The following is a 16,950-nucleotide window of genomic DNA, read 5'->3' on the forward strand; positions in this document are numbered from 1 at the left end:
CACTGTTTTTGACTTTACATATGAATGAATAATCTTTGCCAATCATATTCAAAAATGGATGACGAAAATGAAAAAATTCAAATAAGTCAAAAATAGTGTTTAAAACCCCATGTTGCGCACTAAGTAAACTTGCACAGCAGGCTAAAATACACATACTATATGTAACTTGAAAGTTTTATGTATTGGCGAAAAAGTTTTATTTGTAAAAAATAAATTTTTACAAGTCACGACCTCCTTTTATGATAATAGTATATTTTTTATAATAAATAATATATAATTTGTTTATTAAGAAGCTTTTTTTGCAATTATCTTTACCATCTAAAAGTCCAATTTTATTTGTTTTATAAAGTATAAAAAGAGCTACAAAATAAAAAAAAAGTTTATGTAAATTGAATTATTAGATAGTAAAATAATTGTATTATTATAATATATATATATTATATAGTAATTTATTTATTAAAAAGTTTTTTTGCAATTAATTTACTATATAGCAGTTCAATTTTAATGATTTTTTTTGTTTTGTAAAGCATAAAGAGGTCTACAAAACAAAAAAAAAGTTTATGCAAATTGGATTATTGGATAGTGAAATAATTGTATTATAATATATATATAATATATGGTAATTTATTTATTAACGAGCTTTTTTGCAATTATTTCACCATCTAGCAGTCCAATTTCAATGAATTTTTTTTTATTTTATAAAGCATAAATGGGGTCACAAAACAAAAAAAAGTTTATGCAAATTGGATTATTAGATAGCAACCTAATTGTATAATAATATACACTAGTACTTGGACAAAAGTAGGTGGAAACTATATTTATTAATTACTCAAAAACGTACATATATAATAAGTGGGGTTAAAATTTTAACTATAATTAGTTAAATCATATCCAAAACTAATATTTAGTTAGCCAGCCATTATTCTTAATACACGCTTCAACTCTGCGTGGCATACTTTCAATTAAATTAATTAATGTATTATTAGGGATTTGATTTCATTCTTCATGCAAAGTACACTCCAATTCATTCAAATTTTTTGCAGGTTTAGGATGTTTTCTAATGTGCCTTTCCAGCTCTGACCATCAGGTATTCAATTGGATTTAGGTCAGGTGATTGATTTGGCCAATCTTCCAAAATTTTGACCTTTTTTGTTTCTATCCATTTTTTAACGTTTTTAGTGGTATGAACTGGAGCATTGTCATCCTGGAATAAATACCCTCGTCCATTATAATTATTATCAATAAAAGGAAGCAAATGTGTTTCAAGTATTTGAATATAGTCATAATGGTTCATTTTTCCATTGACTTTCACAAGTGGTCTTATCCCCTTTCCTGAAAAACAACCCCACATCATTACTCCTCCACCACCATGTTTAATTGAAGGAACCATGTTTTGAATATTAAATCTTATTCCAGGAGTTCTCCAAACACGACCTGGACCATCATTTTTAAATATAGTAAAGTGGCTTTCATCACTCCAAATAACTGACTTCTATTTTTTAATGAACTAGCCTTTCCTTTCAATACACCAGTTTAAATGATTTCTTTTTGTTTATTGTTAAGAAGAGGTTTGAATGCTAGAATACGTGAAAAAATATTAAGTTCATGCAAATTTCTCCTTTCTCCTTATAGTCTTAGTAGAAACTTGCAGTTCAGTTTTCTCTTGAAAATTATTTTTTATTTGTTCAGCTGATTGATGATTATTTTTTTTAACAATTTTTTTTAATGTTTTTTGGTGTTCACAATTTAAAAGTTTAGGGCGACCACTTCGTGGCTGAGTTTCAAGACTTTTTCCTTCACAAAAGATTTGAATAGTTCGGTAAACTGCTGTTTTAGAAAAGCCAAACATTTTAACAATTTTTTATCTGGTGGCGCCACCTTTAAATAGACCAATAATCTTGTTACATTTAGCATCCGTTAAATCATACATGGTGCAAAGTAGTACAAAATCCTAATTTGTCAATAAATAAAATAACAATTACGTCATTGTTTATTTATACCATAAACTATCATGTATTATAATTTCAGTCCAAATTATTATGTACGTTTTGAAGTAATTAATAACTTTGCTGAAACTTGGAGTTTACAATCGATATTGATTAGATATCGCAATGATATCATTACGATATCATTACGATATTTTGATAAAAAATAGATTTGACGTCATTAAGTTAGTCGTAACTGTATTTAATCGACATTGATTAGATCGATATCTCTGCGATATCGCTGCGATCATTATGCGATGTAAATATTATCACGTAACCACATCGTAGTGATGTCATATTAACATTGAATTAATATTACAAAAATATTTGACATTTATTTGATATCGTAACCATGTCGTAGTGATATTGTATTAACATTGACAAAATATTTGACATTTTATTTGATATTGTAACCACATCGTAGTGATATCATATTAACATCGAATTAATATTGCAAAAATATTTGACATTTTATTTGATATCGTAATCACATCGTAGTGATGTCGTATTAACATTGAATTAATATTACAAAATATTTGACATTTTATTTGATATCGTAACCACATCGTAGTGATATCATATTAACATCGAATTAATATTGCAAAATATTTGACATTTTATTTGATATCGTAACCACATCGTAGCCATATCGTAGTGATATCATATTAACATCGAATTAATATTGCAAAAATATTAAAAATATTTTACATCCATTTGATATCGTAGCCACATCGTAGTGATATCGTATTAACATTGAATTAATATTACAATTTTATTTGATATCGTAACTACATCATAATAATATCATATTAATATCGAATTAATATTACAAAAAATGTTTTACATTTATTTAATATCGTAACTACATCGTAATGATATTATATTAACACCGAATTAACATCACAAAAATATTTTTATTGTAATATATGTTTATTATTTATTATACATTAATAATAATAATTTTTTATTAGTGGATTATTATGGGTGAGTGGAGTACGTTTCTTTTCTTCCTTTTTTTTTATTCTTTTCTTCTCTTTTTTATTCTTTTCTTCTCTTTTTTATTCTTTTCTTCTCTTTTTTATTCTTTTCTTCTCTTTTTTATTCTTTTCTTCTCTTTTTTATTCTTTTCTTCTCTTTTTTATTCTTTTCTTCTCGTATGTGAGTGGATGGATACGTCATTTTCAATTTTAAAATATATATATATATATATAAAAAATAAAAAAAACAATCATGATTAATAAAATGTACTCTTTGTAAAATATATTTAAAATTTAATACATAACCTTAAGATAATAGTTAGAGCAGGTAATTCTGGGATTTTGTAAAGAATAATAAAAATGATAATATTTTTAAGTTAGTTCTTTCTTTAAATTTTTTTGAAAGTGTTTTGTTTCTTAAAATCATAATATTGTAAAAAAATGCTGGTTGCTACGACTGACGGACAACGACAAATTGTCAGGCTACCTCCGGACAAAGTAATTAGAAGGCGGAAAATGCCATAAATATCCAGCCCTATTTTACAACATTTTCTTCCAGGCTAAAGCAAATATTACAAAAGAAATTGCAAATATATTTAACAAGCAATAGATACATGGCCGTTGAAAAATATATTCACATTTATACCACAGTCTAACAAAGAAATTGCAAATATATTTAACAAGCAATAGATACATGGCCGTTGAAAAATATATTCACATTTATACCACAGTCTAACAAAAAAATACTCAAACCACAACATATTGTAAAAAAAATATGAAAAATACGTGTATATCCTATTTTCATACCTTGCTTAACAGCTCCACTATTTATTTAAAAAACGACTTTTTTCTCTTTTGTATGTGGGTAGGTGGGTACATTTTTCCTTTCTTTTATTCTTTTCTTTCGTATGTGAGTGGCGGGTACATTTTCTTTTCTTTATTCTTGCTTTTATTCTTGCTTTTCGTATGTGGGTGTCTTACTATGTTGAATATATAAACTAAAGTGTCCCAAAGTATTGTTAATATTGTAAAAAGATAATTAAAGTATACTTTAAAAAGAAAAAAGAAGAGACAAACTAAAATACCGTAAAGTATTAATATAAAAGACAAGAGAAAAGCGTATTTTTGAAAATAAACAAAAAAAATCTCATTAATAAACGCGAATTTTAGCTATTTTTAGATATCACATGCATGATATCACATGCATGTAATTAAAGTGATTTTAATTGGTTAATTTTAATTTATTATTACATCATGCATATGATTTTATTGGTTAAAATTTTATACGATACAAATTAAAATAATTATTTTATTATATTTATATAATTAATATAAGGCAATTTCTATTTGTACACGGGGTGTTTAAACATGGGTCATATTAGTAGATTAAAAATGGCATTCAAAACCTTCTTTAATGCCTTAAGTCAACTTGCAGAGCAGGTGAAAATACATATATTTATTTGTAATATAATAAGAATAAAAAGTAAAAGAGTATAATGTCGGTAGCATTCAATTTCAAATTAAAAAACAAAAAATTAGTCTATTAAAAATTATATTTATATGACCTGTGTACAAACACCTCGTGTAAACTTAGAAATTTTCTTAATATAATTATATGGCTGTAAAATAAAAATTATTTTTTATCCAAATTCTATTTGTAGTATCATGATTTGGTAGTTGGCACCTTTCTGAATTACAATTATGAATAAAATGTATTTTGAACAGTATATTACAGTAATTGGAAAAATACGTCTCCATTTATCTCCTGTTGCTTGGAGACGGTAAAGTGGACATTTTAATACTGAATGTTCAACCATAGTATCTTCAAACCAATCTACAACAATAAATGCATAATATTTGTTATTGTTACTCTTATGTTGAAAGATACCTTTGATTATTGCATAAGATTCTTCATGATCTTCTTCATAAATTATGATAAAATCATCGAGATGTAGGTGAACTTTTGAAAGGATACCATTTTCTTCTTCAATCATATATGATGCAAATTTGTACCAACTAATTGAAGAGTTTATAAGTGCCGCTCAAACTTCATATTCACATAAGATAAAAACAATTCAGTTTTAAAATTATGTAAAGTTAAAAGAAGTTTATCACGTTCTGCTTTGGCATTCTTTTTTTTAATGAAATATTGGAAATAAAGTTTACTGGAGATATAACTAAATTAAAAGATTAGTAAATATAAATATCAAACATGTACTATTATATGCAATAAAATACTTACTTTTTGTATCATCATCATCGTCTTGAACTTGTTCAGTTGCTTCAGTTGAATATTTATCTTCTGTAACATACCAATTTAAAAATAATTGTCCAAAATTTGAATTTGTAAATCCAGTACAAGATCTAAATCTTGGATCAATACCACCATCTGCTAAATGTTGAATTGCAAATAAAGTATTGTAACACTTTAATAAATCTAAATCTATGTTTTTGCAATTAGTTTTTGGTACCATCCCCTTAAAAATACGATGGACCATTTCTTTTATACCAACTTGGATATTAATAAGTGTTCCAAAGGTTTTAGCATGCATCAAAAGATGCATATTAACGTGTATGTTTGGTAAATTAACAAAATTTACAAAAACCTATAAAAAGTAAAATATTGTTAATTATTTGAAATTATTCCACATTTCAATATCAAATTTGTAACTATACCGCTTTGGAAGGATTGAAAACTCTTCTTCAAGACATTGTTGCAATTCCTCATAGCTATCTGATGTAAATTTCTTGTTAAAAACCGCTTTCATAGTTTTTGCAACATGTATCCAACAAGATATAATAATTTTTGGAACTGAACTAACTCGAAATGCATCAATTCTTTGTTGAATCATGGCTGTTTCATTACATTTGATACTTGATTCTTTTAAAAACTGGTTTAACAAAAATGGCATAATCATAGCTAATCTAAGTAAATCTGACATCATAAAACTATTGTAGTGAGTAATCGGATTTGGTAAGCGAGACCATCTTTTTGGGATTTCAAAATTTTTCCAAATTTCGATAAAATTATCTTCTCCTTCTCGTGAAAATAATTCACAAGTTAATTTTAGTAGCCGCCCAATCTTTCCTGCAGTCACATGATAAACATCCTGCGGCGTCTGTAAATGTCTTTCCCTTTTTAATTTATCTAAAATACTAGGTAATGATCGTAAATCATATTCCGTACAAAGTTGATCTCTTCTTGACATTATAGTCTCATGAGAAATTTTTAAGATTTCTTCGTCTATAATATGATGATAACGTAATATTGTTACGATATCCTGATTGTGAGCACTCAATGATTCTTTAGTAGTTTTACAAGTACGACAACCCTTATTTGCATTATGTCTAAATTTATTTTTTAAAAAATTTTAATAGTTGTCATAAAATTATATTATTATATTATTAACTAAGTTGAAAAAATACCTTAGTACTCCTGTCATATCGTTACCTTGAGGTAAATCTGCCGTAACAACGCCTAAACCAGCAATTATCCATGCATCTTGTCCTTGGACAGTCATCACCTTTCCTTTCTCTAATTCCTTCATTTCTGAAATGAATGGTATCATAAATTCGTCAAATTTTCCTCCAAATGGGATAAACCCAATAACAAAATGGTTCTTTATTAGCTTTCTTTGATGTGCTGGCATATTTCCAAACTGTACATAAACACCACCTAGAGAATGGTATACATTTCTAAATGTACCAAAATCATCATAATAAAGATCTAAAAACAGCTTATAGATTGGCATAGATGATGATGGTGGATTTCTAATAGAAATGTAATCAGATGGATGTAGGTATGAAAGCTTTACATTACGAACGTGCCAACGGTCATTACATTTATAAATTATTTCACTAATCCGCAATGAACCATCAGGAATATTTTGATGTTGAAACATCATCGATATAGTTACTTTTTCTAAAATTTGAGAAGTCATTATAATTAAAAATCGTTCGTCTTGTAACCATACTTCACCGGTAATAAAACGACGTTGTCTTGGTAACCCTTTTAAATTTCCGGGTAAATCACTATATTCCAAAATTTTTTGAATTCGTAACTGATAATATCCATCATGATTTTTTAAAATTGATCTTAATCTTCCAAGTTTTTTTTGACCATTATCATCATGATAGTAAACAAAATCACCAGATCGGTACAATACTATTTATTAAAAATAAATAACTTTAATAAATATTATCAATGATAATAAATTATAATTGTATCAAAGTGTATTAATTTATAACCTTCTGATATTAATATTTCGTGTTGTCCAAAAAGTGGGGATTCCCCCATAAATTTCCATGCCAAAATTCTGATTTTTCTTCAGAATTAATGCTGGGTCCAAAATACATATGCTTCATTAGCATCGGATTATTAAGAACACGCCATATAATTTCACTAATTGAGAGTTGATACGAAGGTTTTGATCACTTCGTGAGGTTGATGGAGTTTTTTTTGGTGAAATTTTAATAGACTTTGTTATTATTGGTAGGAGAGGAAGACGTTTTCTCCATGATTGGAATCTTCAGATATTTTTTACCACATGGGTAGGTTCAAATTGAGAATTGTGAATGATATCGACAAGATCTTCATATGCTTTCGTAGAAATATTATGTTTCTGAAGCCAGCAAAATAATGGCGTAGTTGTATAATTATCAAAGTACGGTGCAAATTGACCATTGCAGAACGGTATCTTGTCTTCATCTAACGCTTCAACGATTTGATGTATTTCTTCCTCTTCGTTATTACGTTCCTCTTCATCGTTATTATGTTCCTCTTCATCGTAATTACGTTCCTCTTCATCGTTATTACGTTCCTCTTCCACTTGATTATTATTATCATCATTATTATCTTCATCCTCCTCCTCTTCGTCATTGTTTTCATTATTATCTTCCTCCTCTTCCTCCTCTTCATAATTGTATTCGTTATCACTTTCTTCTTCCTCTTCAGTATCAGATGAATTGACATTATCTTGCGAAAATATCATCTCATCATTGTAGTCTTGAGGATTAATTGATCCATATGCATTATCGTCATCATTAATGTCTTGAAAACTTAAATCATCTTTATGATCATACTGAAAGTCCATGTCATCATTATCATTATTAGGTGAACGTACAGGTGAACGAATTGCCACTCTCTCGTCAGAATCTGTTGTCTCATTAGGTTTGCTGTAAGAAAACCGATTTCGAATTCGAATTGGCTCTATTGGCTTGTTGTGACTATATCGTCTTCTCATCTTTATAACAATTTAAAATAATTCAAATTTAATTAGAATTTTATAAATTCAATTAGAACTAAATTTATTAAATACTATTAGTGTGTCGGCAAAAAAAAAAATGCAATTAAGTAATCAATTCGGTTAAATTACTGCCGATTTGGCTACACAAAATTTAGGGTCAATTATACCGGCTGTATATGGTTAATGACAATTGGTATGACAAATAATATTATCGAAAATAGTCATTTATTGAATGAAAATAAAATAAAGGGTTTAATTTTTATACGCCCCCACGTTGCAACGCACCCTCCGATCACGTGATTTCATAAGTTTGATAGCCGATAAATTTTTAGGCGGATAGTATACAACTATACATACTAAATGCTAACACGGATAATGTGTTAATGGCGTCATTATGAGTTCTCTTTTTACACACTAAACGCTAAAACTATTTTTAGACAGACAATAAGTGTTAATAGAGTCATTATAAGTTCTCTTTTTACACACTAAGCGCTAAAACTCTTTTTAGACAGACAGTGAGTGTTAATGGAGTACATACTAATCGCTAACACTTTGGTTTGTTTTTCAGTTTCTTGTGGGCGTATTCCTGGATTTAGTAAGTGTTGGTGGTAGTATGCGAATACGCGTTTCTTTTTACACATTTAATGTTAATGTAGACTCTTGAACCTAGTAAGTGTTGGTGATTGTCATGCGTTTTCTTTTACATATTTAACATTTCTTTTTTGTAGACTAGGAAGTTGAGTGGAAAATTTTCGATTAGTTTCAGTGCTGTTTCTAACCATTTTTTACGGCTAAACAGTGATCTTTCTTCTATGATATATCATGCAATTCTTGAGTTCGTATCATCAATATGGTAAGGGTTCTGTAATAACATAAATTTTCATCATCTATCATAAGTTCTAACATAAATCTTTGCCGTGAATTTTGTAGTCCTGGGATGTTACGCATTTTTTTATACATCATCTTTTTATCTAGGCAAGTGTATCAGAAAAGTTACGTGCATCTGTAATATAAATAAGAAATCGGGTGTAACTGATTAGATACAATTATCTAAAAAGAAACTTTTGATGTATTTTTATGCTTTCTTTTCTAAACTTTTATAAAACTTTTTTTTGCATTAGTTTTTTATTGTTTATTAAAGATTGATTCATTTATTTTCACGTACATTTATCAAAAGACTAGCAACTAATATAAAATTACTGAGTTATTTTTGATTTTGTGTACACGTGCTTGAATAATGTCCGGCTTGTCTACAAATTTTGCAATGCCGTTGACTCTTGTTAGATTTTGGAGGCTCCATGGCACTTTTAATTCTTGTTGTTCCTTTTGGTCAACCTTTTCTAGGTTTCTTAATTGGATTTTGAAGCTGCAAGCTATTTTCATTAGCTTCATCATCGGTATCTATTTCACTATTAAGCTCATCCTCAAAATCATTAAGTTCATCAAGATAGCGTTGAAAAATCTCAAAAATTCGCTCATCCTTTTTTTCAACCGCCTTAAGAGTAACTTTTTTAGCCATTCCCATCACTTTTCCAAAGAAAAGTTTTTCATCTAAAGTAGATTTACTTATCTGCTCCCATTTATCAACATTGTTTTGTATTAAAGCCGTTAGATAAAAAATTTCTTGATTTATTTCTGGTTGCTTTAACAATTCAGTGTCCTGAAATTTAGCTGCAAATACGAAAGGTTCATGTTTTCCATCCAAGTCTCGATTTTTATACCAACGTGGTCTAATAAGTTGAATGTGAAACATTGCTGTATGTGTATGCATCATAAGACTAAAATAATGTCGGCAAACAATTTCCCTTGTAACTGTTGCTAAACATGAACATAAATGGGCCGAATTGTTCATTAAAAGGATAAAATGTTTGAATTTTTGGGTATTTTGAACTGAAATACCCCAAATTTCTTTAATTTCTCTTTGGTTAACATGATAAAAAATTGATTTGATACATGCTTTACGCTCATCAGGTAAATCTTCCAAAAAACCTGTATCAATCACTTCAGAAATCTTAAATAATTTAAAATTTTGTTAATCATTGCTGCATTTCGCTTACTATTCTTACTATTACTACCCTTCTATAAAAAATTATTAACATACCTGTTCAAACATGTCAATTTGGTTTAATTCAAATTGTTCACACTTGTAATAAACACTTTGATTGATTTCTTGAACTTGAAGATTATATAATGGAGTTGTTAAGTATTTTTTTATCAATGCTTCGATTGCAGAAAAAAGGAAACTTGCTGTTTGTAAGTCAACTACACAAGGAATGACTGTTTTCCAAAAAGCAAATTCCTTTTGTTTTTCTTCTTCTTTATGACGACGATGTATTACTTCAGCAAGTTGCAATAGAGAGGTGTTGGAATTAAGAATTTCACGTTTTAAAACTGCATTCATGCCCTCTACACGTGAAGTAGATTGTACTGCCGCGGTGAAAATTGTTGAAGTAAAACAAAGTGCCCAATATGTTTTAGTCTTATACAAATTTCTCAAATATTCAGCAGCTTGTTCATATTTTTCAATCAATATGGTAAATAACTGTTCAAATCTTTCTTGACTTAAGCTATTTCTAGCATTATAAAACTCGCTCAAAAATTCTGAATATTTATTGCCCAACAATTTTGAAAACTTTTTATGAAGGTTTTGACTGATATGAAATATACAATGCATTGTGTAACAATTCTGGTAAATTTTAATACATGCAGCATCTACCGCCAGATCTGCATCTGTCATAAAAACCAAAGGAACTAACCCTCCACTTATAGTTTCATTTGACTGTTTTTTACCACCTGTTGCAAGTAGTGTACACTCAAAAATCCAAGCATGGGCTTCTGCTGTTTCGTCATCAATAAGCGCTTGACATACTAATCGTGAATTATTGTGATTATCAATAGTGACAAATAATGATAACGCCATATCGTATCTATTTGTTTTACAAGTAACATCGTTAATAATAACGTCATGATATTGAATCCACAGCTCCACTTGATTAGGAGACATCCAAAGCAATCTCCTTAAAACCTTTGTTTCATCAAAATTGACAAAAATTTGCCATCTAATATCATCTTTTTTTAATTTAAGAAGATGTTCATAGAGATTTAACGCATCTCTATTTAACTCTTTTGCTGATGGCCGGTATTTTTGTATTTCATAACGAAGGATATCAGATTGAATTTTTCGCTCAGGATACTTTTTTTCAAGATATACTCTTTGCTGTGTTATAGTAAGACGAACTTGTAATGTTAAAAACTTAATATCCTCTATCATTTCTCTCGTTAATGCTGTCTCTTTTGTGTAATTTATAAGTTGAGAATTAAGTTCATGACAATGTTCATTTACAATTGTTGTAACAAATACATATTGATTGACATTATTTTTTTCCGGTCTTGATAGGTTGATATGAGCTTTACAACCTAATCGAATAGTTTTACTAACTTTTGCTATCGTCTTATGATTTTCTTTAATATTATTGTTCAAAGATAATTCAGCTAACGGCTTTTTATATTTACCAGAGTGTTGACAAACAATAGCTAATTTCCTATATTCACCTGCTGGCATATTATTGTTACGATCAGATCTATCTAATCGTGATTGAAACCCTTGAAGATTACACCATTCTGAAACGTAAGCTATAGCAGATAGCCATGAAATAAAATGCTGTCCAACATAAAGCTCGGATTGTTGAGAATTACTAGTTAAAGTTTCTATTGCTTCAATAATACTTTTTTCTTGTGGAACCGCCATTTTATACTAAAAAAGGAAAGTTCGTTCCTAAATATAAAACAAAAAAGGTAAGTTTGTCTTTAACTATAAAACAAAAAAGGCAAGTTTACCAAAAAAGCTATGATATGTTATTTTATTCTATCGCTATACAATTTCTTTATTGTAAACGTACTAAACAAAGAAACAAAACAAATATAGAAAGATTTACCTGTTGTAGTAAAATAAAAGAAGAAAGCTTCACCAAGTTGTAAAACAAAAAAAGGAAAAAGATTTACTAGTAATGAAACAAAAAAAGAGAGCTTTTGCCAACTGTAAAACAAAAAAAGAAAGAGTTTTTTTGATTACAAAAACAAAAAAGGAAGGTTCGCGTAAAAAATTTACGAGAATAATAAAAAAATCTTGGCATATCATTATTGGTGTATATGTACAGCCAATCAAAATTTAATTATTATCACGTGATTTAAGAGGATGCGTTGCTACGCAGGGGCGTAAAATTATTATTTCCTAAAATAAAATATATAATAATATAAAACATAATAATAAAATAAAATAAAACATATAATAATATAAACATAATAATAATTAAATAAAATAAAACATATAATAAAATAAAACATATAATAATAAAATAAAATAAAACATAATATTAAAATAAAATAAAATATATTAAAATAATAAAATAAAAAATAAAAAATCAATAACGTCGGTGAGAGGCGCCCGCGCTCGGTGGTAGGAGATCGAGCGAAGCGCTCGCTCTCGGTGGTAGTAGGGGGATCGGGAGCGAGAGCGTCTGCGCTCTCTATACTCGTATGTCCTACGATCCATCTTATTTCTCCGGGCGGCCCGGACTAATGCTTAAAACAAAGCAAGTATTAATATAAATGCAATGAATTAATGAAAAAATCAGTTAAATAATAAATACTTACGCTCCACTTTCCAAAACTCGTCAGAGAGTTCCTGGTGGAATCTCTCGTCATGCAAAGTCGGGGTACGAGTGGGATATCCTTCAGGATTTCTGTTTATTAATCTCTCTAAATTCTCGTACCCCGACTTTAGCGCATTCCATTTCTCTCTACATTGTTTTCTAGTTGGCCTGAATATGTGGTTGTTTCGTATATCATGAGCAATTCCACGCCATAATTGGTTTTGGTCATGTAACCTCATTGTGGTGAATAAGGGCTGATAGGCCCGATGACGCTGAATTAAGGTCAAAGCAGCGTCATCGGGCCATTGAATGTATACTGGAAGATTTGCGTTTAAGTTTAATGCTGCCATTATTAAATATTATTAGTTTGATGGGGAAAATGTCAAGAAAAGGCTCTATATTTATAATAAATTTATTATGATTTCTTTGAGTTTATTTTTACGATCTTGTCTAAATTTTTTAGTTTTAATGCAATCATCCTTAATTAATTTATTTAACATTGAATACACACATAATTTTTTTTTGATTTCTTTGAGTTTATTTTTACGATCTTGTCTAAATTTTTTAGTTCTAATGCAATCATCCTTAATTAATTTATTTAACAATGAATACACACATAATTTTTTTTTGATTTCTTTGAGTTTATTTTTACGATCTTGTCTAGTTCTAATGCAATCATCTTTAATTAATTTATTTAACATTGAATACACACATATTTTTTTTGATTTCTTTGAGTTTATTTTTACGATCTTGCCTAAATTTTTTAGTTCTAATGCAATCATCTTTAATTAATTTATTTAACATTGAATACACTCAATTTTTTGATTTATCAATTTATTTTAAAAATATAATTATAGTAATACTGCATTAATTAATATATATAAATAAAAATAAATAAACAAATTCTATTAATAAAAAATGAGTTAAAATGTTATCTTTATACTTTATAATTATAAAATATAATATTTTAAATCACGCATGTCCTTCCTTGATTATATTTCATATTACACTGCGATGATATATTACAATTATACTGAATTTTAAGCTAACCTTAATTTACACCGTAAGGAACTTAATTCGATCTTAATTTACTCCGTTTTAGAAATATTATCGAACAATTAAACAAATGATTAGTTGCACATGACTTGTATTATTTGAATAGTTGATACTTTATATACCAATATTTGATTACACCAATATGTATTAAAACTCTTTCCTATCAGTAATTTCACAATTTCAATCAATATATCAGTATTTTTCAAATATCGTTGTAAGTCGACTACTGTAGATCCCATCTATTTTTTATGTAATCAATCCAGAGGTTTACACTAAATAGATATGGCTTAGTTAGATAGGATCATCACATGGTTCATTGGCTCAGTTATTTTTCCGTCAAGAGTACCAGGATCTTATAAATTTTTTTTATCGTATCACACATAAAAATGGAAATTCAAAACGTAATATTCCATTAATTTCTTCTCACTCCTTTTCTTCTACCGATCATTTTTCTTCTCACCTTTCCATTATTTTTCTTCTCATTCCACGTATAGCCTGAAAAATATAATAAATTTGAAACCGTAAAATCGATTTGAGGTAATCTTTCATGTAAAAAAAAAATTTCACTGAATGAAATTCGATATTGTAATAATTTATTTATATTAATTAAATTTAATTTTCGATCTTCTAGAAATCATAATTTTTAGTTTTCCCATCTCCTGATATTTTTAACTGATCCTGCATTCTACACGATACACAATGATATTAAGATCATGTATATTTTCCAATTAAATACTACAATCATAATTACAATAGCTAAAATCTCAAAATTATATCATGATAACCTCGCCCTTTTTTTTGTTCATTCAATATTTATCATCTACTTTTTTGAGCAAGAAAGTTGCTCTACATTTTTTATTCATTCATATTTTCTCGATAAATATCACCTACTTTTAAACAAAAAGGTTGTTCCACTTTTTTTTTCGCTCATATTTTTTTTTTATATTATAACGACTAAACGTAAATTACCTAATAAATCGTCTGATGATAATCAAGAAATGGAAGTTGAAGGAGGTATGTAGATATAACTCTTTTGTAAATTTATAGTAAGTTTTGCTTATATAGTTATATGTAAGAAGAATAATTAATAAATACCAAAAATATGTATAATAGGATCGAAAAGAAAACAAATTACGAAAAAAAGAAGAGATATTGACATTGAGAAAGCCAATCAGTTGATAAAAAAAAGTAAAAGTAGTAATAAAGAAGCTGCCAAATCTGCTGATAAAGAAGTTATAGTAGTAAATGAAAAAAGAAGTAATGATGATGATGATGATGATGATGATAATGATGATGATGATGAGAGTAAGACAGAAGATCATAAAAAACCCGAAGTATTTCAATCAAAGTCAAATTTAGAAATAGTTGCTTGGCTCGTCGACCATCCAGAAATTTTAAGATTGGCACTAGAAATGAACAATATGGATGTTACTATCTCATCATCCAGTAAAATTACAGACGTAAGTATTAAATTAACATGATTTTATTATGTCTAAATCTTTTAAATAATGTATTTTTAATATTTTAGGATAAAATTTGTCTATGGGACGAAAGTGTCAAGTATCTTTTTTTACGTGCAAGAAGTCCGCGTGGTGAAGTTTTTGATGAGTTGATAACAAAAATTTTCAAAATAAAAATACATTCGAACGAAGCTAAAAGCTACCTCGAAAAAACCCGAAAATTTTTTATCGATTTCAGAAATAAGTTTAACCAAATTATTTTAACTTCTGTAGAAGAATTTAAAGAAATAAGAAAAAACAGGTATTTATTTAATTGTTTCGTAGATAACCAAATAGTGCTGTTTGTATTAATTATTAATTTAATTATAGAGCATCTACTGGAAGTTTATCTCAAAAGGAACTTATAGATTACGTTGATGAAGAATTTGTCCAAAAGATTTTAAGCCGACAGCTTGTAGCTGTTAATATTTCAGAATTAACAAGAAATGGAGGATTCAATACCTTGGTTGATTTTGTAAGAGAAACCTTTAAGGTTTCATGGAACGGAAAAAATTTGTCCGCCGTTAAAGAATTAGATAATATGACCAAAAAATTAACGATCCCTTCTAGGAGCAGAAATAAGATCGTTGATTCTTTATCGGTAAGTTATATTATTTATACTGTACTGATACTTCATATCCTTTAATCATAGTTATTAATAATAATATTAAATTATACATAGTTATAAATCTTAGCAAACGCTCTAATTTTTTTATAAAATTATGCATTTTATAACGATATTACATTGAATAAATTTAGTAAATTTTACAAGCAAATGATAATATGAAACATAATTATTCTAAACATTATACCATAATGTCGAGTGATAATAATATAAAATAAAATGGATGTATAAAACTATAAAATGTTTGTCTAAGATATAACATTTTCAAGTTTAAAAAGTAATTGTTGTTTTGTTAAAAATGGAATGGTTATTATATGACGTTTCTTCTTTAGTATATACGGCCTAAATATCTCTATATATTTGACGTTCTTATACAGATCAAAAAGAATACATTTGCATAACATTTGCGTAAAGTAAGAACTTTAAAGTTTAAGCCAATTCTGACTGGTAATTTACAAAATAACAAACACATTTCTTAAAAAAAATTCTGAATCAGAATACTTTTCCGGTTTCCATCTTCGATTCTGCAAAAAATTGAAAAGTTCAGGTGATAATTTAAGAAATATCCACCTATAAAGAGACTAAACAATTATCAGGTTGATCAAGTTCGTGTAATACCAAATTTAATAAATTGTCTGATTAAATGATCGCGTATATTAAATGATCGCGTATATTATAAGGCTATAAGGCCTATTAATGCCTAAAAAGTCAATTTAACCACTATTTTATTTAACCGCTATTTATTTGTACGTTTTTTTTTTGAAAAAAAAAAACTTTCTTTCTGAAAGTAAAGTCTTCCTCCTATACCATTTGCCATCGTGCATAGTGTGTTATAGGAAAAGGCGGACTTGAATTATATAGGTGTAAGCTTATGTTATATAGGCGTAAAGCTTATATAATTAACGCAACG

General features: G+C 28.0%; 3 protein-coding genes across 3 annotated transcripts; 1 reads left to right on the forward strand and 2 right to left on the reverse strand.

Annotated features, from left to right (window-relative positions):
* Window positions 1–5,592: 5,592 nt before the first annotated feature.
* OCT59_026764 (uncharacterized protein) lies at window positions 5,593–8,205 on the reverse strand (the record flags this gene model as incomplete). Its single annotated transcript, XM_066143422.1, has 4 exons — window positions 5,593–6,310; window positions 6,389–6,512; window positions 6,837–7,023; window positions 7,507–8,205. 4 exons carry the CDS (start codon window positions 8,203–8,205, stop codon window positions 5,593–5,595), a joined length of 1,728 nt encoding a protein of 575 aa, XP_065992945.1.
* Window positions 8,206–12,838: 4,633 nt separating this feature from the next.
* Window positions 12,839–13,210, reverse strand: OCT59_026765 (uncharacterized protein; the record flags this gene model as incomplete). Its single annotated transcript, XM_066143423.1, has 1 exon — window positions 12,839–13,210. One exon carries the CDS (start codon window positions 13,208–13,210, stop codon window positions 12,839–12,841), a length of 372 nt encoding a protein of 123 aa, XP_065992946.1.
* A 1,704-nt stretch (window positions 13,211–14,914) lies between these two features.
* On the forward strand, window positions 14,915–16,103 carry OCT59_026766 (uncharacterized protein; the record flags this gene model as incomplete). The annotated part of the gene is made up of 5 exons (XM_066143425.1): window positions 14,915–14,930; window positions 15,030–15,376; window positions 15,445–15,677; window positions 15,746–16,016; window positions 16,098–16,103. 5 exons carry the CDS (start codon window positions 14,915–14,917, stop codon window positions 16,101–16,103), a joined length of 873 nt encoding a protein of 290 aa, XP_065992947.1.
* Between the last annotated feature and the right edge of the window lie 847 nt (window positions 16,104–16,950).

This window comes from Rhizophagus irregularis, chromosome 6 (assembly GCF_026210795.1).
Source record: "Rhizophagus irregularis chromosome 6, complete sequence".
Lineage (NCBI taxonomy): Eukaryota > Fungi > Glomeromycota > Glomeromycetes > Glomerales > Glomeraceae > Rhizophagus > Rhizophagus irregularis.